This window comes from Mizuhopecten yessoensis, unplaced genomic scaffold (genome assembly GCF_002113885.1).
Source record: "Mizuhopecten yessoensis strain PY_sf001 unplaced genomic scaffold, ASM211388v2 scaffold5677, whole genome shotgun sequence".
NCBI lineage: Eukaryota > Metazoa > Mollusca > Bivalvia > Pectinida > Pectinidae > Mizuhopecten > Mizuhopecten yessoensis.
The window spans coordinates 38410-64043 of NW_018406168.1; the positions used below are offsets into that span (position 1 = coordinate 38410).

Genomic DNA, 25634 nt, shown 5'->3' on the forward strand with positions numbered 1-25634 from the left:
GCATTTACGAACCATGGTAGAAGTAGATAGATGGTTGTTATAGACAGGTGACTGTTGTAGACAGGTGATATCTACAGACGGTGGTAGAAGTAGATAGATGGTAGTTATAGACAGGTGGTTGTTATAGACAGGTGGCATTTACGAACCATGGTAGAAGTAGATAGATGGTTGTTATAGACAGGTGACTGTTGTAGACAGGTGATATCTACAGACGGTGGTAGAAGTAGATAGATGGTAGTTATAGACAGGTGGTTTTTATAGACAGGTGGCATTTACGAACCATGGTAGAAGTAGATAGATGGTTGTTATAGACAGGTGACTGTTGTAGACAGGTGATATCTACAGACGGTGGTAGAAGTAGATAGATGGTAGTTATAGACAGGTGGTTTTTATAGACAGGTGGCATTTACGAACCATGGTAGAAGTAGATAGATGGTAGTTATAGACAGGTGGTTGTTATAGACAGGTTACTGTTGTAGACAGGTGATACATCTGCAGATTGTGGTAGTAGTCGATTGATGGTAGCTATAGACAGGTGGTTGTTATAGACAGGTGATACATCTACAGACGGTGGTAGAAGTAGATAGATGGTAGTTATAGACAGGTGGTTGTTATAGACAGGTGTCATTTACGAACCATGGTAGAAGTAGATTGATGGTAGTTATAGACAGGTGACTGTTGTAGACAGGTGATATCTACAGACGGTGGTAGAAGTAGATTGATGGTAGTTATAGACAGGTGACTGTTGTAGACAGGTGATATCTACAGGCGGCGGTAGAAGTAGATAGATGGTAGTTATAGACAGGTGGTTGTTATAGACAGGTGGCATTTATGAACCATGGTAGAAGTAGATAGATGGTAGGTATAGACAGGTGACTGTTGTAGACAGGTGATACATCTACAGACGGTGGTAGAAGTAGATTGATGGTAGTTATAGACAGTTGGTTGTTATAGACAAGTGGCATTTATGAACCATGGTAGAAGTAGATAGATGGTTGTTATAGACAGGTGACTGTTGTAGACAGGTGATATCTACAGGCGGTGGTAGAAGTAGATAGATGGTAGTTATAGACAGGTGGTTGTAATTGACAGGTGATATTTACGGACGGTAGTAGAAGTCTATAGGTGGTTGATACAGAGAGGTGATATATACGGACGGATGTAGTTATAGACAGGTGGATGTTGTAAACTAGAATAAAACCTGCATGGAAAGCGATTTTGTCAACATTGCACAAAGTAATATTTAAAAGGTTTTCTCGTGGGAAAAATAACGCTCTATCAATACGCTAAATAACAATATCGATTTGACAATGAACCCATGTGAGTTTCTCTTACAACAGAAATAGAACGCTAAGAGATAGATTTAATCTTGTGGTGTTTCTGAATCCGGACACTATCAGATTAACTTCTCTTTCAGAAAGGCTAGATTTAGCAACGTAACTAGTTTCTCTACAAAGAACCGAGATGCAAATAGTCAAATACAAAAATGGACCAGTCGAAGAGATTTTCAAAATAGAAATATTATCAACTTTGGGATGAATGGAGATAAAAAGTATGATTCATATGTAAAAGAACGGTAAAACTAATAACCCCTTCCAGTTAAATATATTTCTTATGAATCGCATCGTTCAATTTGACCGGAAGTGGTACTATAACTTTCCACTTCCGGGCGATCTCTGATACTGATACGAATATTGTTAAAACCGGAGTCAGTTTCCGGAATATTTCGATCCCCGGCTATCTTTAACGCTAAATGGAAAATTCTAGTCGCAAAGCGATAATTGATCACATGTCTGAGCGAGCTAAATACAGCTTAGAAACAGTGTAGTGTATTCAAGCGGGGGTGTTCCATTACATGAAACTACGTGGAAAGGTTATAGCATGCATTTACACAAAATTTACAACACCTGAACTATAAAAATTCGTACGATATTGATTTGTCGGGTGTTTTATAGGTTGACTAGTATTCGTAAAAGTGCTTTCGGATATAACCGTTGCCCTTTTTGAGTTTTTGAAGTATTCTTCCTGCGTAAATGGAAATCTTCCTCATCACTGTAGCTCTGCTGAAACAATCGGACGTGTTTGATAATTACCATACAGAGATCCTATAACCTACCTCTAAATGTCACACATCACTAGAGACCTTTGCAGACAATGATTGCTGCATATCTTATAAGTTAATTGAATTGTTGTCATGTAAAAGTGTTAAAACATTAAGTCGATTGGGTAAATAGTTAAGATATGCCACCGCGAAAAGTGAAAACCTTCGTGTAGAAATATTGGTGAAGAATTATTATTTAATATTGTGTAATAAATGCTTATATGAAATCGCGTCCGCCATTTTGAACTTTGTAATGTGATTCTTATAGTAAGTATACATGTAACCTATATTGTGTATTGTATTTAGAAGTAAAGAAATGAAACTATACAACAACCACAAGTATAACCACATGTCGATCAGTAACGTTTCTGCCATATTAAACCATAAAAACAAATTGTAATATTAATTTTGTATTGTTGTAGTTTTTATTACAAAGAAACCTGACATTACTGACACCTGTCTTTACGGTATCCTTTACAATCTGACCATTACAGACTGTTTCCTCTCGTTTTGTCTTGGATGTACCCTGCCACACCGGAAGTCTGTACTTTCAAACAGGTATCACTGTATAAAATCATACGGATGCAACTTGTGACGTCATTCTATATTTTTAAGCATTGTACATAGCTACCGGAAATAGAAGAAAACTGATATAGGCATAGCTTGTCGTCTAAATCTTTTGTCAATACTGTTCTAATATCTTCTAATATGTTTGTATTATATATGTATTGTCAATAAAATACTTTTCAGAATTTGAGTGATATCGTTGTAAATATTAAAATCAATAGTATGTTTTACATTTAATCAATGAAAATATTGTATCATAGTATTCAGATCCAAAGTATGATACTGTACGTGTTAGACATAGATCTGCGACAGAAGGTTATGGTACGTGTAACTTAATTGAATCTTACAAACGGTGTTAAATTCAAATGAACATCCAAATAATTCAATCTGTGTGATTTAGTTATTGAAATATAAACAATCTGCAGTTTAATTTATAATAGATCAATCCAGCTACAGTTCCAAACCTTAATAAAATTCAAACAACTCACTGATCTCAAAATTAGTCATATTCTAACAATCAATCCATATCACTTGTCCATCTTGACCACTGTATGTATGGCATGATGTAACCGGAAGCGGAGAAGACACATACAGGCTACGCTTGTTTTGTAATACATTTGTTTGAATTAATTTAATATCTTGATTTTTTTATATATATATATTTTATATGTTTTATATATTTTTTAAATAATATTTTATATATTTTATAAAATAATATTTTATATATTTTGGTTATTCATTTTGGTTATATATTTTTATATATTTTATAAAATATTTTATATATTTTCTTTATTTTATATATTTTGATTATATATTTTATATATTTTATATATTTTATTTATTGAATTGAATTGTATTTAAATGGAAACTTATAAAGGGTATTTTAAACAAATAATCTAATCATTTGTTTTGTGTAATTTCGTTATTGAAAGATAAACAATCTGCAGTTTATTTTTAGTAGTGTTATATCTTTTTCATGGTTTTGATTTTATAGTGTACGTATAATTAAAACCTTAAACCCAGTAGGATTTTTAACTTTACACAATACTAAAAGTATAAGTTTTTTGTACGAATCTCGATATACTTCACGTAAAGAATCTTAATGGAATAATTTCTTGTTTGGTGGTACACTTTTACAAAAAGGAGAGGATTGAGTTTAGTTAACCGTTATTGTCAATTCCTCAGTCTACTGTTCAATACTGCTAAACTATAATTCCAATTAGCCAGCCTGTAAATTATTACGTAATCCAATTAATCATTAATTGTCCCACTACCTATCCGGGTAAAAGCACTCTAGGACAAACAATACTTGATCTAATCATAGGGACAATTGTCTACCGATGACAACTGTTGGTATTTTTAACAACTTAGCGATATGATTGTTTTAATAACATCAATTATGGCTGTAATTATCACGGCTAATGTATTAATTGTTTGTACTATGGCCGACGGTCACTATTTTCACAACCTACTCGACACGGTCAATTAACGGTTTGGAGGTCACAGATGGTCAAGGTTACACAGCCGTCTTACCGGCAGATATACTCATCAGACAGAATAGCGAGGTAACCATAGGGAAGTCGACATATGGTACTTATGATTGTAAGGAAAAATTAGATTTGCCAATGCATTGCTTTTTTGGATTTTTCAATACAGAATAATTTTAATGTGTTTCCTGTTTTTATTAGGAGGTGACGGTAATTATCTGTCACTTACTTTTTGGAATGAAAATATATACAATTTCATTCAAAAAATAAAAATATGATTGAATAAAATGTTTATGGTATTTCGTGTATATGATAATTATTCGCATGATAGTTTTCAGGTAGAAAATAACGTATTAACCCAAGATTGCAAATTTCAATCCTAAATAAATGGTACTATCTGAAAAGACTGTACATGAAAATTGTATTCCATGTATATAGTATTACATTGCTACTTTGCAGACCCAGGGTCAGGAAATAACTTAAAATAAGTTGTGAAAATTTATATTTTAATATTCTTTGAAATAAAGTAGAACTCCAAGAACTAGACAAGACATAAGCATGCAATATGTTCATATATGTATCATGTTTCAAATATTTATTGATGTTTTTCTCTGTATAGTTGCATTTATTTGACACTGATCTACAAGCCAACACAATTATATTGATCTTAAATGGTAGAAGATTGGTTCGTGAGTGTATGGCGAGTACATAGGTCTGGTAGCATCCACTATCAAATAAACCAGAGACACTACAAATAGATAATGTATATGTTTCGTCTATTCACAGACACATGAGTATTTGTTACATATATTTGGACCTAAACTGAGGTGTTCAGAGTAATATCACACGTATTTGATCTTAACACATAAAACGTGTAATATTGAATATGGTTTTTAATGAATGAAGAAGATTAACAATGTCAATTATCAGCTGTTCTGTAACAAATGTATCAACAGGGACGATGGAATATGATTAATTAACAATAGTAAATGAACATATTTGATGTATTCTGTTTTGAATGATAAAGATAATGAAAAGTGCGTTTATAGTGTCTCGAAGGTCAGAATTGACCGGATGCCTTAATGTTCTTTTATGAATATACTATATTATTTTGATACTATTAATCTGAACAAATATTTAGGTCCAAATATAGCTATAACAAATTCTCATGTTCCTGTGCCTGTCACAAGACTATAGAGGTAAGATAACCCTTGTTTCAACAAATTTTATTGGACAAAAAAATGCACAATTGGATAAGACAACAGGCTTAGCCTATATAAGTCTTCTCCTATCCGGTATTAATTGACAAGAAGCATAAATTTAGTACATGGAACAACGAGACAACCTCATATATACACTCACAACCATACCAAAACACACATACACCCTCACATACACATAATAAATAAGCATTCACAAATACACACATAAGATAACCCTTCTGTCGGGGTAAAGACAGTAACATGTATGGTCCCAGTACCCTATAATCCAACAGTAGGACAAGGGCAGTAGCATGTTTAACCAGCCACCGGACCAGAAAAATGTGTACGAAAGTAACACATGACCCAGACAACTTCCATTTTCTGTTTGGTGGATGTTGTGGGGTCAAATTATACTCGGACTATATTAAGAAAAATACCGGAAACCCACATAGACTGACCTCCAACACCAGGAAATAAGTGACCATTAAAGTCAACATTTTACATTAAAACATACTCGCCCACTCAACCTGGTGACCCCTCACTCGGTTCTAATGACGTCCATGGGCTAACCGCCATTCCAGTCAATATGTGTCTTCTATTTACTTATCATTAAAATCAAATTTATATATGTGCGTTGTTGACCAATGTTTTAGAGCCTCCATTCAACATTGTTTGATGAAGATATACAGCAACGACAGCTCTACAGATAACGTATTGGGGGCCCCCCTGTATTACAATACAAGGTATGACCAGGCCCAAATACGACCGTTTCTATTGCGTTGTACGCTTGACGATAACCTACCTCAATACTTCACGAATCAAACATTAAGATGAATTTGTTTTTAACATGTGTGATATTTTAATGTTGGTAAATGTGTGTGATGCTTGTATATCCTAATTTGAATTTTCTGTATTAAATTTTAATATTAATGATAATTGGTAAATGTAATTTCATATTTAGAAAGACTGACAATACCTGGTACCAACACACATCAAAGTGCCGCGGTAAGCTGGTATTTTCAAAGAAAAATTGATACAGGAATCTTAATGACATGAAGGTATGCCTTTTAAGATAAAAAGCAGGAAATGTTCTTTTCCGTTTGTCGTGAATTTCTACAGAAATGGCTGGATATTATGACGTCGACATACTGACTCATGCCATCTGTGACGCAATATATCAAAATGAAGGTATTCACAATCGATGATTTCTGTGAACCAAAATAGAAGATAATGTCTCCAAAGAATGACTTGCCTAATTGCACTATGGTTCATATCTGAAGAGCTTAATAACTTCGGAGACATTCAGGTCTGCCGAATCACACTGAATGTCATAAGACCCGACTAATCTGGGGCCCCCTGGTATGATTGGATTCTTGTGTGTCCTCTGTTTAGGGAAATTGAAAAAAATAAGCAAAAGCAAAAACAAGTTTGATCTACTGTTCCCTACCCTTTTTCTTCGGCGGTGTTTCTCTGGACACTCGGCTTTACCCTACATGACTGTTATCGGTAAACACAATACAAACATACACATCATATACTACAGTTTAACTCATTGCAAAGCAATTCTCGTTATTTCACACGAATCTGTATACACGTAAATACGTATATCACATCTATCGAAATAAATAACATTCGCAAAGTTACCGGGTGCCACTTGTAGTTTAAGAAATGTTTATCCTTCTTTAGAGTTCCTGATGTTGTATTCCCTTTTGTTTTGGCTTCACCACAGTTGTTGTTGTTTTCTTTTCGTGTCATTTCTGTCCTGATTTGTTGATGTTGCTGTATTGTTTTTATTCTGACTGAACGAGGACTACTACAAAACCGAGGTCGTACTAGTCAATCAGTGGTACCGCATGAATTATGTTTAATTTGAGAATTGACCCTTTTGAAGACCGGGTGTTATGTTAACAATTTTTGGATTCGACGCCTATACCGATAATATCAGGCAAGATCGGGTTTAGTTCAGCAAGATTGTTTCGTTTAATTTCCAATTAAATACAGTTTTGTCAACACAGACCCATAGAAACGTCTTGCCAGTATGAGCTGAAGTAGAATACACGGTGACTTTGCAGTATAAATACCATATTTTTACCTTAATACTCAAATCAAAGGTCGCTACGTTTAGGACAAGTCGAGCCTGAAAGGAAAGAAAACAATAAGTTTGAGCGGGAAATTATTAAGGAACTTGTTGAAATATCAGCATTGATAATTTAGAAATGACATGCATTTTGTAATGAGAAAGTATTTTTGTGAAACAAGCAGATTTAAAACATATCTACCTATGGTATGTGTGTAGAGTATTGCACTATCGAACAAGTGTCTCCAGTGAAGAGTTCCTTCTACTTGTCTAACAGATTACTGGAGAGAGGTTCCGAATGTTCTAGCTAGCTAGGCATAGGTAGAACTTGTAATAATTGGCTGTATGAATATAGAGGATAGATATCAAAGTGATAGGAATCTTTTCCTTAAACGTTAAAGTTTTAAATGTCTTGTTCTTCGTGACATATATGTATCATTTTTTTTATCTTGAATCATATATACGTGTACTGTTTCCCCGATTTGTCTCAGCCTCCTCATCCAAACACTTTACAGGATTGTGATTATTCTTTACAGCTGTGAAATGAAACAATGCAGGAACTAACTCGTTTCTCATAATAATAAAGGAATTGATATTTCACTCGAAGGAGGTGAGGTTAAATAACGTTTTATAATGAGATGATGCACATTTTCATGATTATAAACGCTTCGACAATTAATATATTAAGGTTGCAAAGCAAAGCTAAAGTGATGTTTAATTTTCACAAAAACAAAAATTATCAAAATATTTATATAATTTCTATACAGCTTTACACCATTGCTCTCTTAGGAAGCCTCAATGTGAACTCCGTAGTGAAGATTTAGTTTTATTGGGAAAACCTAAAAGAATAGCCTAAAAATAGTTCATTTTCAAGTTATTTAAATCAAAATGGCATTTTATCAAGTAAAATATCAAACAGACACTAACAAAGACAGTATGATACGATAAATAAGTGTGCTCCAAATGTTCATGAAAGCTGATACTTTTAAATTAATTCTATTTTTTTACCATCTATTTCTTTAGTGTTTTCATTTTATCAGCACGTGTGTGTTCTATTAAAACCGTTAACACGTTGGAATATATGTATTTAGATAAAACTGTTTACATCATCAACTCAAGAAATACAAAATATGCATCTGCATTCGGCTAGATGTGCTGGAGGTCCACGAAAGGGTTGCTGTTCTTGCCAAAATATTTCTACATCTATAATTAATGATGATTTAATATTGGCTTGATACTATGTTGTTCAATTAACATTTATTTTCCAAGCCAAAGTTGAGGAAATAGAACTCTATATTATGTTTATAAATACTGCAAGTGTTCGTGAGCCAAAGACCTCTGACAGCAATATTCGCTAGTACATGTAAATTAAATTTCGCAAGAACCAACCCTTGAATAGACCTCAGTTCGTATACTTCATTACATACAGTACAATTTCTATAATTCTGCAAATACTAAATATTTTATTCCAATTCCAAATGAATACCGTTTTTTTAACATAATATTATTTACAGTCTCATCCCAACATGTATGGCAAAATGGAAGTATAGGGTAGCAAAACAAAAAAGGGCTCATGCAAGAATTCAAACAAGCAATGCAATGCGCATAATCTCTTCTGATCTATGAAATCCTAGCGGATTGGCAGGACATAACTATGTCACAAATTCGTTAAATTACATGGTGTTTTTTTTGTGTGATGATGCGGATTATAATCAAAATTATGATCTTCTATTTCTTTTTTAGAGATGAAGACCCTCGCAAAAACCAGGGTGATGGGTGCCAAGATAGAGAGACCACCGAAAACAAAGAAGTGGAAGAAAAGACAAGATCTGCGTCCGAAGTTTAACAACTGGGACAGGAAATACATTTTGATATTTTCAGTCTTCATACATTGTAACTGTGATTGCATCAGAGTTATCTCCCGTTATTGCTACTGTAGGGGTTGCTCATGTGTACGTCATAGGACAGTTCAAATTGCCATTCATGACACTTTTCGACAATTTTCTATCGGTGCGGAACCCTTTTTTGAAGAAGTGTTATACGGTAGCATACCTCTTTAACATTATGTATATACACTATACATGTAAAATAATCTAAACACAATAAATGATCGGGTTGTAAGGAAAGCCTTCTGTTTGAAAGCGAACCATGAAGCGGAAGTCGGACACGTAAATTATGGTTTCGGTCAACCAAGCATCGATGCAGTCTCGTGGAATCAACGTGAGACTGGCTAAGCGAGACTAACTCGCACAATTCTGGGCCCTTTTATCCCATTTTATCTCTCAAAGTAAAACCTAAACGCCTGATAATGATAATGGGGATGACGGGACGGTTCCTCACTACCGATAGTGTCCCTGGAGTATCAATTTTATATGACCGTTTTATATTTACAGTAAACTGACACGAAAGACTAAAAGCGGACTTGATCAAACAATAGTGCCATAAAAGTTTCCGAAAACTCTGTTGTAGGCCATTATTAGGTCGGCGTTGGGTTCTCTGCCTCTGATCAGGGGCAGCTACCGACATTGATTTTAACAGGGTCGAGACCCTGGTGCTATATCAGTCTAGCGGTCGTTTAGCTCAGTAAAGGTCTTCAAGGTGGAGGTACACGTAACAAGTGTACATTGAATCTCCAATGTCTTTCGCCTTCCTTCTCTTCTTTTAAGATATTTATGACATCACAAAACTAGAGTGACAAATTCGTAACATTCATTCAAGGGTACATCTTTGCTTTCACGTGTTAGTATCCTAGAGTTATCTCCATTGCTTTTTATTAGCAATGTACGCATGTCACGTGATAGGGGTTTCTCTGGTAAACACCAATCATATGGCAGTTCTTAGAAAACAATATGTTAGCATGCGATTCCTGAGTGCATGTCGAGCGGCTGGGTAATACACACTGATATTGTTTTTCTTGGACGTTTTTCTTGGTGTTTCCTCTTTCGACGGAGAAACACTCGTAACCCGCGATGAAACAAACCGGAAGTGATTAACCATTCGGAAGTGTGTCACCTTTCTAATTTCTGATATACATGGTACACAAATAAATCTGAACAGAAAATTAACATGGAGTGGGGTTGTGTAGTTTGTGGTCCCCCGTCTGACTTCCTCTGACATGATCTTGTAGTAGGTGGAATACCAAGTGCTTAACTTTCCTTCTGCTTTGTGTGTCAATGGTGTCTTTGGTTTTGTTTTCTTGTTTTTCCTGTGTCTGCTTCTGTCTTCGTACCAAATTTGAGTTAGCCTAGCTAACTGTCGATTTGGTATTGCATATTGACGCTACGTGAATGTTTTCGATATTGTACCGATGGAGCTCTTTATCTCGATACTGTACCGATGGAGCTCTTTATCTCGATACTGTACCGATGGAGCTCTTTATCTCGATACTGTACCGATGGAGCTCTTTATCTCGATATTGTACCGATGGATTTCTTTATCTCGATACTGTACCGATGGAGCTCTTTATCTCGATACTGTACCGATGGAGCTCTTTATCTCGATACTGTACCGATGGAGCTCTTTATCTCGATACTGTACCGATGGAGCTCTTTATCTCGATATTGTACCGATGGAGCTCTTTATCTCGATACTGTACCGATGGATTTCTTTATCTCGATACTGTACCGATGGAGGTCTTTATCTCGATACTGTACCGATGGAGCTCTTTATCTCGATACTGTACCGATGGCGTTCTTTATCTCGATACTGTACCGATGGAGCTCTTTATCTCGATATTGTACCGATGGATTTCTTTATCTCGATACTGTACCGATGGATTTCTTTATCTCGATACTGTACCGATGGAGCTCTTTATCTCGATACTGTACCGATGGAGTTTATTATCTCGATATTGTACGGATGGAGCTCTTTATCTCGATATTGTACCGATGGAGGTCTTTATCTCGATATTGTACCGATGGAGCTCTTTATCTCGATACTGTACCGATGGAGCTCTTTATCTCGATACTGTACCGATGGAGCTCTTTATCTCGATATTGTACCGATGGAGTTCTTTATCTCGACTCTAATCAGACATTTGTGTATCAGATTGTGATACTAAATACATATATAAGCCCACGTCAGGTGTAAGGTTGTTTCCGCCAATATGTATTGTTCAAGAAATGATGACGAAATACTGACTTCACCTGAAATCATAATTTATATTCAACTGTACAATGCAAGAAATCACATTGCTCGGGAAACGATTTTTGATCAAAAAATGTTCGATCGGACATCAGGTTTTGGTGCTGGCCTTAAAATCATTTTAAATTCGTCGGCGTAAAAAATGTGAAAACTGCCACTGCTATTAAAAAATATAGGACCACTTGTATTAAAGGTGTTTTAAGTGCTTGGTGGGACATTGACAGTTGAAATTATGATAAAATTATGATTAATGACTAGAATATTTGCCTGTTGACGAATTTCAATACTAGTGTGATAAATGATTTGAACAGCAAACGTTTCTTCCCAGCATGACCAGGAGTGCAGCCATTGGACAAGTACCTAGTCTCTGAAACGCTTCATTTCGCTCTGACAATTACGTGGAATAACGCATTCACAACGACGCTTCAAATACACACCAGGTATCAGCAGGTAAACAAGATGGCCGTGATATATAACAATCTAGCTTTGACGTTTAAAACTTTTTAAACGACGAAGATTAGAATTGTGGGGAATTTAAATCAATTGAGTGCTATGTTTTGACATTAAGTGTGTCGAGTCGAGAGGTATCTATTTATCCAAATATTTCAGGGTGTTTATATATAAGAAAAAAAATATAATCTAGATTTAAAGTTAAGGGTTGGGCAGGCACCTTGAAGTTGGATACTTGCATATCTATACATGAAATATAAAGATTTGTTATCATGCTAAACCTGTGCCTCATGCGAGGCGATATGTTATGAAAGCTAAAACGTATTTAAAGGGTACATAAGCAAACACAAGCTATACGAGAAATTCGAGCGTTTCTGTTTTTCAATTGCAACATAAACTGACATTCAAAATCTCTAAATGTTATTATCAGCTAATGAACCAAAATATTTCGACAATGAGGGACTTTTCAATTTAAAGGAGGACAAGCTTGCAACGTGCTTAAGTGTGTTTAAGTCTAGAAACATGTTTACCTACGTGTTTGTATCCTGTTAAATTGCAGTTGGCTCCACATATGTGAAAAAATGTTTTGATGCAATATGCAGTAAAGCTGAATTGAATTGAAGTGAAATGATGCTACAAATCTGTAAAGGAATTGAGGTAAAATAATCCAACGCAATATAGTTACTGAACAACCTCTCTTCAATACTAACTGTCAAGCATCGTTTTCCTTGGTCAGCGATAACGGGAGAAACATGCATAACGTAACAGATGATACTGCTTCAACAGATCATGTTGAATAAAGCATTGTGCTGACTGTAGAGATTGTGTGTCGGTATCTTTTCAATGTGTTTATGGTTTCGACTTCAGTTTATATAACACATGGTGTGCATTTTGTAAACACTTCATAACAAAGTGGGAAACACCGCTCTAACACGGTCTTATAAGGCTAAAAACGTCAAATGAGACCACGCGTGGAGGTACACTTTCAGATCAAGTACGTAACACGATTTAAACAAAAAATTGTCCTATTATGAAGAGCAAAATCCCCAAATGTACATACATGCACCTGTATATAATACTGTAAGCGTTATAAAATCTTCATAAAAGATTTGTCATATAGCTGGCTACCAGGTATTCAATTCACCGACGAGATAAGTGGGAAACCTAAAAGTGAACGTCACAATCAGAGTATCGGCTGGACTAGGATTTTTAACGTGTTATTTATGTATGCGTAATTATTGATAAAATTCTCCGCTTTTGATAAATTGTTTTTTAATACAGAAGGGTCGAAGATAAGATGACATAAGTTAACACCGGTGAAGCTCGGGGTCTTGTCACGGATTCGAGTGACAAGTCACGACAGACGAGATGTGCGGGTCTGTTGTGGGTTCATACATTATTCTAACTTAAACAACTCTGATACCATAGCAGTTTCATAAACAGGACTGTCTATAGCGACCAGACGGAGACACAAAATGAACAAGGCGAGCTGTAGGTACATGGATTATCAACAAACGTTTGAACAGCGACTTTTAGGGGACGTCTGTCATACCCAGGGACAACGTAAACACCTGTCTAAAACGGTCATCCTACAGAACGGCCATAGATCAACTGCAGGGATGTGAACTTATGTGAATAAACAGTTCATGTCCTTTTCAAAGCGGTCACTCATGAACACCTCATAAACGAATTGCGTTCATCCATGCAAATATGTCAACATTCAAGGTGATGCTGTTTTGCAAACATTGCGTATTTAGAATTTGAAAACAATATGCTTGTGTGTTAAGACCTGGAAAGTTAAACGGCCTGGAGTGTTGTAGTGAAACATGTTTTTTTTTGTGTTCAAAAAGATGGTTGACGGACGTGGAGCTAGATATTAACTATAGTGTGTCTGATTTGATTGCCATGTCAGTTGTACTTCAATGGTATTGTATAGACTCGTGCATTCCATTAAATTTTATCTAAACGTCCAAAATAATCAAAAAACATACAGTTGAAATTGAAAACTCATCAGCATAACGGTTTGGAATTGAAGGTCAAAATAGAGTTAAGGCAGGTATTTTAGGATGCTGTACGTGTTTCCTCTGAACCTCCAACCACCAGGTGTAAAGCCATACTGCAAGGTGACAGTGAAATGTACTATTTGTCTATTGCAATGATACAGGACCGTCTACATGCGTTTGTTTACCGACACAGGGTCGAGACAGAGCAAGGGGGAGGAGAATGGTGCTAACACCGCTACTAGTTGATGATGAGGAAAACGTCTGCAGGAACGCTCTTAACGTAGCCAAACCACGCTAATGTTTACTGTACATAACGCTTGCAGTTTTAACACCCGGCAGTAATATCTAAACCAGAGAAACCATCTTTTTCATACATCTGATATAGCAAGACGAAAGATATATAGGGGGTTTCGGAGTTAGGGAAAAATTACCCAAACGCTTTGAAGATTCCTCAAGATTGTAGACTTGAGTCGATCAACAGTTGAGCGTTCTAGATTCAGTCCGTCGTCGGGTATTGTGATGGACTATCGTCTGTTTGCGTGTGAGAAGCACGTCCAGTGCCGTAGAGGGAAAACATTATATTGGTTTATACCAGCTCGTACTTTAGCACGTACGAGTAGACCCGGGATGGACCAAATTCATATTAACTACAGGTAAGCATTACAGGTAATAGAGATCATTCTTAAGTCAGGTTGCTGTTTATAAGTGTAGACTGTCTCAAATATTAATATTTTTAGAGGATGTGTACGAATGTTAAAGTATTGAACGGTAATATGTTGATACCTTGCTAAGGATAATAAAATCTGAACTTTACACAAATCACAAGTAAGCCTTCAGTTAAATCTAGTATAATGTTTATAAAATCAATGTTGAGCCACGGTAAACACCCAAAAAAAGACAATAAAAATCTTTTGAGATCTTCATTCTAGAAATAACATTAAGAAAATAACAATGTTTTACTATATCTGCTTGTATACCGCAATATGTATGTAAATTATTTTCTTAGAAACTAATAAAAAAGAATTTCACACAATGACAACATATGCTCTCAACTTTAATTTCTCTATGAACAAATATGTTCCTTATTGTATTCGATATTAATCCTGAAAACCGTTTAGAAGTATACTCCGAGAGGATGGCAGTAATACCGTAATAGAGCTTTTGTTTATTACTCTGATGCCGGGTAGTTCTAGTTGACAATCTGTTGTAACACCGTGCCGTTGATTCAATACCAATTAGTTAATCAATAGGTATTTTTGTATCTATTATTAAACCTATTTTGATAACAGGAAACTTCACAGTCTGTCGCTGTCATTATTTAAATAAATGTTGCAACAGGCGCTTTAAAATTATTGTGACGCAGAGCTATAATTATCGCATTCAGACAGTCTGAGTCGATGTTTACTACATAATTAGATTTATTTAACTATAGGCTATCATGGAGTGAGTTTGAGGCGAGTGAGACCGTTTCCATTCATTGAGGGGACAAGTGGAGGAAGCGACACCTTTGTAAAAACATTCACGACTTCATTATCGTTCCGGTTGGGCGGAACCAATGAAAAGCCTTCATCTGAAAAGTGGGCGGGGTTACCGTTGTTGAAATCCCCCTCAGTGTTGCTGGATAGCCTAGATCTCTTCATTTATGCATAAGATTTAACAGTGTGTGCAAAGAAGGAGAAAAAACTTGCTGTTATATACACGGAACGGGAATTTATCACGTGAAAGTAAGCCGGGATTTGAGACATGTGGATTTCGTAGTAAACATATACACAACACTAGTATACAATATTTCTCAGTGTTGATAAAGAATAAATTGCGATGGAGTTATACACACCTCTCAGGATAGCTGACTAACTCGGGGATGTACGTCGTGCGAGTTTGTAGTATAGTGAATTTAAAATATCAAAAGTTTTGATAAAAAACCTTTCTGTGTTTTCACCCCAAACGTGAAGCCTACCGAGGATTTTGTGTTTCATTTGGAGCTTTTTACAAGGACTAGATAAACTGGTGATACACGTCGTATATCTAGTCATAACGATGAAGCGACCAGACTGTCTATATACCTTCATAGGAGTGTACATCCTCGTACAGATCCCTCCCCTGGCTGATGGTATCCGGTGGCTGTAAGTATATATTATATATTGTTTTATATTAATCACTTTTATTTCAGGTGGTAATTAATATAGATATATTACCGCTGAGGTGCAAAGCTTCATGGCATTGTAAAATCTATAGGATTTTGTCATTGCTATTCTATGTATAATTTACATAATAATTACATGTTCTATAAAAGTGTTCAATAAATAAATAGTATAAAACATTAAAATATGTCGGAATCTGATAAATTGACTAGAGTTTTGTAAACTGCACGTGTTTACATAAATAAAGGTGAAATTACATTCCCACTAATTAACCATAATGTTTTAACTGATTTAATGATGAATTCATTTCATTCAATCTTGAAGCTGATGACTGATTAATCGTAGACCGAAATATTTTCTGAAATAAAAAATAAAATCAGTTTAATCACATGCTAATTGCTTTCTCATTAGCAGACCACCTGTGGGATTATACAAAGCTCAATCAAATTTGAGTGATTTCGGTGTTTTAGAACCTAAGCAGGTACGGCTTTAATAACGAGACCCCCTCACATCGCAAACTCGATTTACCTGGAAAAAATTCTCGTCTGTCTTAATTTACGTTTAAGCTATAAAAATTTCGACCAAGTGGAGTGGATATATTAAGGTATAGAAGTGAGTGTATTACACTTTCCTTCGTAAGCCTCACACAGATAAAGGTATTTAGAAAGTGAACGTTTGGGCAGTTCATTTCTTGGTTACTGTAATTGGTTAACTACATCAATAGATATCTGAAGACAGAGATCGCCTGGAAGCTTGGACATGGGGCTGAGATTACAAAGGCCTCTGTTATAGGGATTTGTATTATACAGGGAGCCATATCAATTTTTGGTTGAAGGGAGCTATGTAGAAAAAGGGCTATGATTGCTACATTGAATATCATTATCAACAAGCTAGTTTTTATCTCCAAATGTACAATATACCTTCGATAGGGGAACACCGTTAACCTCGAGCAGGGGTAGAGATTCTATCGAGTCACGGAACATTTCTATTGAGACTCAGTTATAAATATAAAGTCTACACGTATAAATCCCATCCCTAGTTCCCTATCACTATGTCTAACATTAAATTATTTGTATTCCTTCCGAATTCTCATCATATTATGTATGACAATTAGAATGTATTGGAATAGTCTGTCATAGGGGAAAGCATGGTCCCCACAGGAGGGGCACTGCCCTGATAGTGGGATCGAGGGAGGAAGATTGGGGGAGAGAGAACAAGCCCCGAGGAGTTTCCAGTATACCAGACAAACGAGCATCATAAATTAAAGCACCGATCTGTCAAAACACATGTATTTCTTCATTAATGGAATTTTGTGGGTTTCCGTCATTTCCCAATTCCTATATATACATGCGTAAATAAGATTGATGCGTCGAAATTTCCCACATGATTTTTTTAAAATTTTGAATGATAGATAGCCTTACGGTGTTGTAGTCTATATTGATTCAGCTTAAGTCATTCTAGTGTAAAAATTCCGACGTAAATCTGTCTCACTACAATGGTAGAGGCCTACCCCGTCGGCAGTAAAGTCATCGGGGACAACTTCATAAAACAGGAGGAGAAGGGATCGTTTGAGTCATCCTAGTTGCACCTGATAATATATAGTATATTATACCAACGATACAACGAAACGAGACATGAGTAAACAAAAATTGACCCGCTATTGTTGACAAAATTGCGTAACTTCTGTCGCTTGCACTGTGACATATGTGTACATTATCCCTGTCGAAAATTGATAAAATTATAATTTGATTTTATATCAAGCACACTCTGTTTAGAACGTAACACCGGTAGCTTTATTGCAGTTATCAGTCGGTGCAAACCACTTATGTCCATACACATTCCATTGTCTGGGTATAAAATTAAAGTTCTCCTCCGATAATCACAAAAACGTTCAAACTAAAAGGTATATTATTGAAGTGCTTTTAAGGTTATATCTACACAATCTTATTGTAGTTTCGTATCTCCTTTCCAAAAAGAGTCCCATGCTTGGAAACTAGGAAGTGTCTTTTCCAAATGAAAACTTGTTTAGATAAAATAAGAAATTAACAACACATCTGAAAGGTAAACAATAATACATGCATCGAGGATTCCAGACAGTTTTAAATGTTTTTGAAACCAGATTCAAGGGAGATAACTCTAACACATAAGTACAATTGGTACGGTAGCATATACCCTTAAAGTACAAATTTCTGGGACCAAAATGCAAATTACGTCAAAATGAATGTTTTTAAATTTTATAATGTAGTACTGTTCCCAACAAAGGGCGGTAGCTGGTATTGTCTGGGTGATCTAATTTTGTCAGACAGAAGATTTCGCTCTCCATGGAATACCTACTCAGGTAGATAAAGTGTAGATAACCAGCACATAAACATTACGATAATATGTTTTATTAATTTATTGTAGATGTTGCTCTCTTCATTTTAAATTTAAATGAATTTTGACAACACCAGGCTGATGTTAAACCTTGATATCATTTTAGATCAGAAAAGATAAAAAAAGAAAAACCCAACTTTTCACTTTTCTAAGGAGCACCGACATCATATTCCGCATACAATTGAATATACATATATATCTCAGCCTGTTTGACGGAGATGAATGGAGAAGTAGAAATTTCTATCAAAAACATTTACATCTATAGAGCATACAGTTTTATAATGATGGAGAAGTGTAATACATTGTAACGGTTACGCTTTGGTACTCTTTATTTATTTTGATCATTAATATACCAGATTCGTTTTTGATATTAGTCACACCAACATACCTGACATGTTTCTTTATCACACCTGTTTAAATCAGCAGGTTTACTAGTCTCTGTACTTTACTATAGCTATCCATAACCAGTTAATACTAAAGTTCAATATCAAAATTTAATTTCACCATTTTTTCGTATAATTTTCATTTTGTATTAACGACAAACTAATACGATTGGCCTATATATTGTTCTTTGTGTACCATATGTAGCCGTACAACATGTACATCAAATATCTCCCCTGAGGAGCATTTGGAAGAGGTGAAAGTATTAGGAAGTCCGATCTCTTTTTTAATGTAAAGTTCTACCACCACAACGAATTGTGATGCTATTTTGTTAAAGTAATAGATGTGTGTACATATATGTATATACTTGTATACATATACGAGTGTCACTTTTGGATTTTTTTCCTGTAATACGTACACAGTTCGTCTGGCCATGCATTTTTTAACGGTATACGTGTTCTATGAGTGTTTATAAATACAACAGTGTCGGCAGTTGCATTCACACATACATGAGGCTCTGAAATCTAGAATCGGCAGAGAATCTGATCTATCCTGACGTTTAGGATACTGGTAAAGGTGTAGTGCCCCTTCTCCGTCGTACAGGTTCACGACCCCTCCGCACACATTCTGTTCGTGAGGTCACAATGTCGGATATGTACGATGAATGAAACATACCACATGTCTCCAAAAATTAGACTCTTGTCACCTACATGTCTCGGTGTTTACTCTATGGTGAGATGTATATTTGAGTTTTTAAACTTATCATGTTTAGTTTAGTGTCGCAGAAGAAAATAAGTATCCTGTTAGCTCCGCTTTTATTGTAGTTACGAATAATCTCCAGTCAAGAGTTGTCTAAAGGAAATCTTCAGTGAAGGAATCACTTTAAATTAAGGACTTTCCTTACAAAGGGACCGAACACTTCAAAAATACATCAACATATTCATCTACGATTGACAAATAGCTTTGGAGGAGTTATATGATCACGTGATAAAAAATATAAATTATCAGTACACGGTCCATTGGTCGGGGAAACATCCGTACCATAATTGTATCTGTTAAAGCTAACTGACTGATCTACCTCATGATAAATAAATGTATATATGTTAAAATACCCCAAGTGTTAAAAACTACATTGAATAATTCAGATTTTTATCTTCGCCTATTGGTTATGAATAGCCCTTACACTGACAGAGCTAACGCTCACAGTGGAACTTCCCTGGGGCTAAAACACATAAAGTCTTTTTCGGAATTTTACTTAAATAAGAATTTATCAGATCATTTTGTGATAACTCCTCAAAAAGTAATAAAAATCCTATAGCTATCGAAAATATTTTTCTGTTCAGATGAAAATGAAAAGTCTTGGCCGTATTTCATTCAATAAATTTATACTTGTATGCATAAATGTATTCACAGATTATTAAAGGAATCCCTATCATGAGCTAGTCACTCAAACCATTGATTTCACACATTAACCAGTTCGAGTCATAGTTGGTAATTAAATCGTTTTATCTTGTGTGATCCATTTTGTACTCAGTTTAACATTAATCACATGGACAGCCTTGTCCAGAAGCCCTAACCTAACGACGACGGGCGCCCTAGGGAGGGGGACGGTAGGTGGGGACTGGGGACTATTTTGAGAACACATCACAATATATGTAATTAACTTATTTGAATATTACTGAATTATTAATATATCTTAATTTGAGATAAGTACACGATAATTGCTTTAGGGCTTCTTATTATTACTGATTTACCGATATGCGCGTGCAATATCTTATATAGCAACTAACTATATAGCTATACATGTGTCTATATATACGTCTACACTCTGGAGACATTTCAAAAACTTATTCTAGTTGACGGTACACACATTCCATGTGTACCGGCATATTCCATATATAAATAAAATCTTTGATATAAATTGAGTTTAAATACGGTCTTGACTTGGTGTCCAGTCTAGTTACCTAGATAAGATTATGAAATGATTTATCAACCAGACGTACTCGTATTCGTAGCCAGTGCCCGGAGTCGTGTTCTAACTATAGAACAAAGCACAAAGCGGAGACAGAGAAATCCGGACGTGTTTCGGACACACTAATGTGAGTTGTCTTCTGCGCCGCGTCCTGTTACAACCCCATTGTGTGTTTTACTCATCATTGTATTTTGTACCGTTTGATGTAACATTGCCTGCAGAAGTTAGCTGTCTTCGTCAGAACACATTAATCGCCTCAATGTGACAAACGTCATCAATGCTGTGATATTATAAAAACAGCCGTGGTAAACGTCATCACTATACCAACACACTTGACGATCAATGTGAGAAAAATGATAAGACTTGAAACTCCATCAAACATGTATAGACGTCTCATTAATATACTCCGTCATCGGACAAACAATTTGTCAAACATTGACACAAATAGCTCATAATAAGACAAATCATAAACAACTAGCTAACAAAACACCTGCAAGGTGGGTAGTTTCAAATCTAACGCAGAAGAAATGAAAATAGAGATATCGGTGTCATAAACACGTTATCATCGCATTATGCATGCAAATGTTATTGCTCATAATATAAATGAATGTACCCCAATCGATCACTGCAGACATCTGTTGTACTAAACCATAAGGTAACCCATATACGTACCAGGTAGACCCAACATTCCATACGCAGGTGTCATTAACAAGTATATAATGTAATTGAAAATAAACCCTATATAAATAAACCCAATATAAATATATCTATTTTTTTTCAATTAATTATTATATTAATTTATTTAGGGAGTACTCGTGACTACATTGATTTTAAAAAATATTTAAAAAAAAAAAGCTGTATAAATGAGCACAGACCAACTGCATATAAGGGAAGAATAACGGAGACGTACGAGAAGGTGGAGTATTTAACTCGCACTTTTGATCGTTTATCTCTTGTTATTCAAATAAAGTTGTTCTTTATTCATTGATATACTGAGTTATATACATGGGCATGTTTTTATTTGTTTTTGTTATTAGACTAGTTCCTATGTATATATCATGTCATTAATTTGTTTGTTTTTCTCTCTTATTTTCAGATCTCTCGCGCGGATGAATAGCGTGGCAGCAATACAAGTTCCTGAAATGTGTGATTCCTTATTTGGATTAGTGAAACGACAGCAGAAAATATGTAGGAAAAATTTAGAAGTAATGGACAGCGTAAAACACGGTGCTCATTCGGCTATAGACGAGTGTCAATTTCAGTTCCGTAACCGTCGGTGGAACTGTAGTACTGTTAATGCGAAAAAAGTTTTTGGAAATGTTCTTAAATTAGGTGAGTGAAATTTTGGTTTTATGTATTTGATGTCCCAACTTTCAAACATTAATAAAATATATTAATTAAGGTTATATTCTACCTTGCTCTGATTTCCTAAAAAAGTTATACATTCCTTAGTAAATCTTCGATTCATGGGCTTGGACACCATGGATTGTCCATCCAACAATTGTAGATAAGTGCATATAAATAAACCCAGGTATATTTAAATGCATCTTTGACACTCTTGGAGAGCACAACCCATTTGTTTCAAAGAGTTTCTAAACATTCAGACAACGATAAATATAACTTTTAAGAGAGAAAGCTCTAAAAACAGTAATCTTCAAAAAAGTTCAAATTGTATTTTTCGATTTGACAACCTCTGAGGTAACCATTTATAGAGGAATATGTTTAGTCCAACATGTTGAACAGAACATAGAATCGAGGGAAAAGACGCTAGAAAACGCTGGGATTGTGGAAGTACTATAACTAGTGAAGGTCGTACCTCAGAGGTTTCACTGTATTGGGAACACAGGACTATGAAATCATCTCAATATCTAGCAGTTGGCACATACAATTTGAGGGTCGTTGGCATGCCTTAGCCTATTAAGATGGTTCTTAAAGACTTTTTGGCTATTTTCAATAGTAAATTGGTAGCTAAAAAACCTCATTAGCAAACGCAGTGCTTATACTGTATAAATGTGTGTTTAACATATACCTGCATTACTTCTCGTGATACACTTTAAGTTGCATTAGTAGCCGACTTTACAAAATGCCTGTCGTAGATAACAGATGAAATCGATGGCGGTTGTTTTGGATACGCCTGTTTTAATGTTAAAAGTACACCGCCTTTTAACTGTTTTATAAACTGTTAACGCAGAAACTATAGGTGTTAAAATAAATGAATACGAACATGCATGTGGAATTTTAACCATACAAACCCTTTTTGATGTCATTAGCCTTAATTTATCTTCTCAAAGTTAGACTTTTCCCCCAAATTTGATGATAAAAACGCCCCCACGTGACATAAAATGTGTCTTTATTTAGTGTGAGCTGTGACCAGATGACGATACGATGTAAAATCGACCCACCGTCGTGACGCTATACAGGGCAGACATCGCCTCTCGCACTTTTATACGTACGTGTAAGGTGTAAATCACACACTGAATACCTCCCTCCCCCGAATAAGAATGAATGAGATCATTTTAACATTCCTCATTCTCAAATAAGAATCTAGGCAATTCCAACCAAAATAGCCTATTCCATAAACGTGCCTCCAAAATAAGAATTGAGGTAATTTCAATGAAGTTGCCCATTTCCATAAAAGTCCCTCCCAAATATGAATTGAGATCATTTCGATATCCTTCATTTTTTCAAAAAATAAATAATAATAATAATAATAACAAAGCAGCAAAATAACAATAGCATGCATATACTTCAACGTTCCTTTTTTTTTTTTTTTTATCAACGATCGAAGGTTTAGTTTATTTTTATGATCTGTTTTTTTTTTTAAGTTATATTCATCAATCGCGACATTGTTTAACGATGTTTCATTTTAGCGCGTCAAGCTAACCAAACTTAAGACTCGGTATTGAACCGTTCTAAATTCACTTTCCGTCACCTTCATGCTAATTCAGCGAGCTTTAGCTATGTATACATATCGGTAAACTCCAGTTTACGGCAAGTAAATATATGTCACAACGGTGAGAGATCTACCGTATACCCGACACACAGACAGACAGACATTTATATATTATATACTTGATGTTTAAAGTACATACATCCTATGTTTTAAATCCTCTACACCTTTCATCCAATCTTCGAAATCAGATCTGGCACGGAAGAAAATGACTGACATTATCAAATAGCGAGAAAAATTCTCGAAATTGCTGATTCTTATGAGTTTTATATTTCTATACCATAGAGTAAACAGAGGGTATTTTTACTGGACGTGTGAAATCCTACGCTGGCTAAACTCAATCACTGCCCGATCATCACGCTTACAAACAGTTAGGGAACAAGTGCGTTATTTATTTAATCATATTGATTTCAAGCTTTCAAACAGGTTATATAACATTCGTGCGACTGTGTTAGTTTGCTTAGTTTTATAAATGTAAATATGTAAGATAAACGCTATTCGAACGGAATCGGTAGGAATAATAGCGGTAAGTTCATCTTAATGGAACATCGGGTAGGCTCTTTATTATTTCGTTATTTGTCAAACACCGTTCATACACAGATACTAAATTGTATTTACATACACGGTGTTTGTCAATATGTAAACAAAACAGAAAAAGTTGAACAAATGTCGCCCGTCAGTAATACAAATTCTGGATTAATGTATGACATGTGTAACCTTTCTTGTGTGGGGCCTGTTGCTGAAGAATCAGGGGCGAGTCCGTTTGGGCTCTTCTGACACTATTCCGGAGAACACAACTGAACTGAGTTTCTTTTGCTTAACGTGACAATATACAGACGTTTTTTAAGATCTAAATCTTATGCATTCAGTTTCTAGATCAGTTTTATTTTACTAAATTCGATGCAGCCCTTATTAAGAAGGGCTAGTAATCTATAATAGTCACAACACAGTAGGACACCTAGCGGTCACCAGGTGTTGAGGCGGACGTATTCTCAGCTTATTAACTTTGTTGACACTAACATATAACGTTACGAAGGCGAACGGAAAAAAATCTGTCGTGTTTGTTTGTTTAAATGGATGAGGATAAAGTGATGCTCCAACAGGGATCACTTGCCTCTATATTTCATCAGTTGACACTCGTCAGACACAGTACTTTCTTCCTCGGGAAATTAGTCGCTCTTTAGTAAACCAAGAACAGTCGGACAATTGGGACACAAAAATATGATTAATACAGCATAATTTAGGAGATCAGATAAATTTATTACTTTTATTTATATTTTGACGTAAGAGCTGAAAAAATCTTACTCAGACGGGTCGGTGATAAATAGGTATGAAGCAATGCTGCTGGCTGATAGGTAGGAAAGGAGCGCATTACACCGTCCTGCAAACTATCCTTAACAGTGATAATGTGTTAAATAAACAATTAACATTCATCAGTAATAGTGTAGCTTGCCCATTCCGTGACGACGGTAGGCTATATGTGTGGGTGGGTTACATATTCACATATATAGAATACTGCTTATGTAAATTCGTTATTTTGAAAGAAAATACCTGCAATGAAGGATAAATGACGTGACATGTGCGACAAAAACCTCATCTCGAGTGGGAGAGACAGGTCAGAAATAAAATACTACTTAGCTACAGGTAACCGGAAGTATATGCATTAAAAACACTTGGCCTTAGCTGTGATCAGATATAAACATTCCTAATTTGTAACTTTCCTTTAAAAAGATAAAGCTTATTTAAGACCCATCACTTGCCATGATGAATTTTAACGCTGAAGTGTT

General features: G+C 35.4%; 1 protein-coding gene across 1 annotated transcript in view; it reads left to right on the plus strand.

Moving 5' to 3' along the window:
• Window positions 1-13822: 13822 nt before the first annotated feature.
• The window catches only part of LOC110451002 (protein Wnt-4a-like), a 28277-nt gene continuing 16465 nt past the window's right edge, over window positions 13823-25634 (plus strand). The window contains exons 1-3 of the mRNA XM_021498826.1: window positions 13823-14683; window positions 15463-16153; window positions 21994-22229. Of these exons, the coding sequence (XP_021354501.1) occupies window positions 16068-16153; window positions 21994-22229 (322 nt within the window). The 5' untranslated portion in view covers window positions 13823-14683; window positions 15463-16067. The remainder of the gene's footprint in view (window positions 14684-15462; window positions 16154-21993; window positions 22230-25634) is intronic.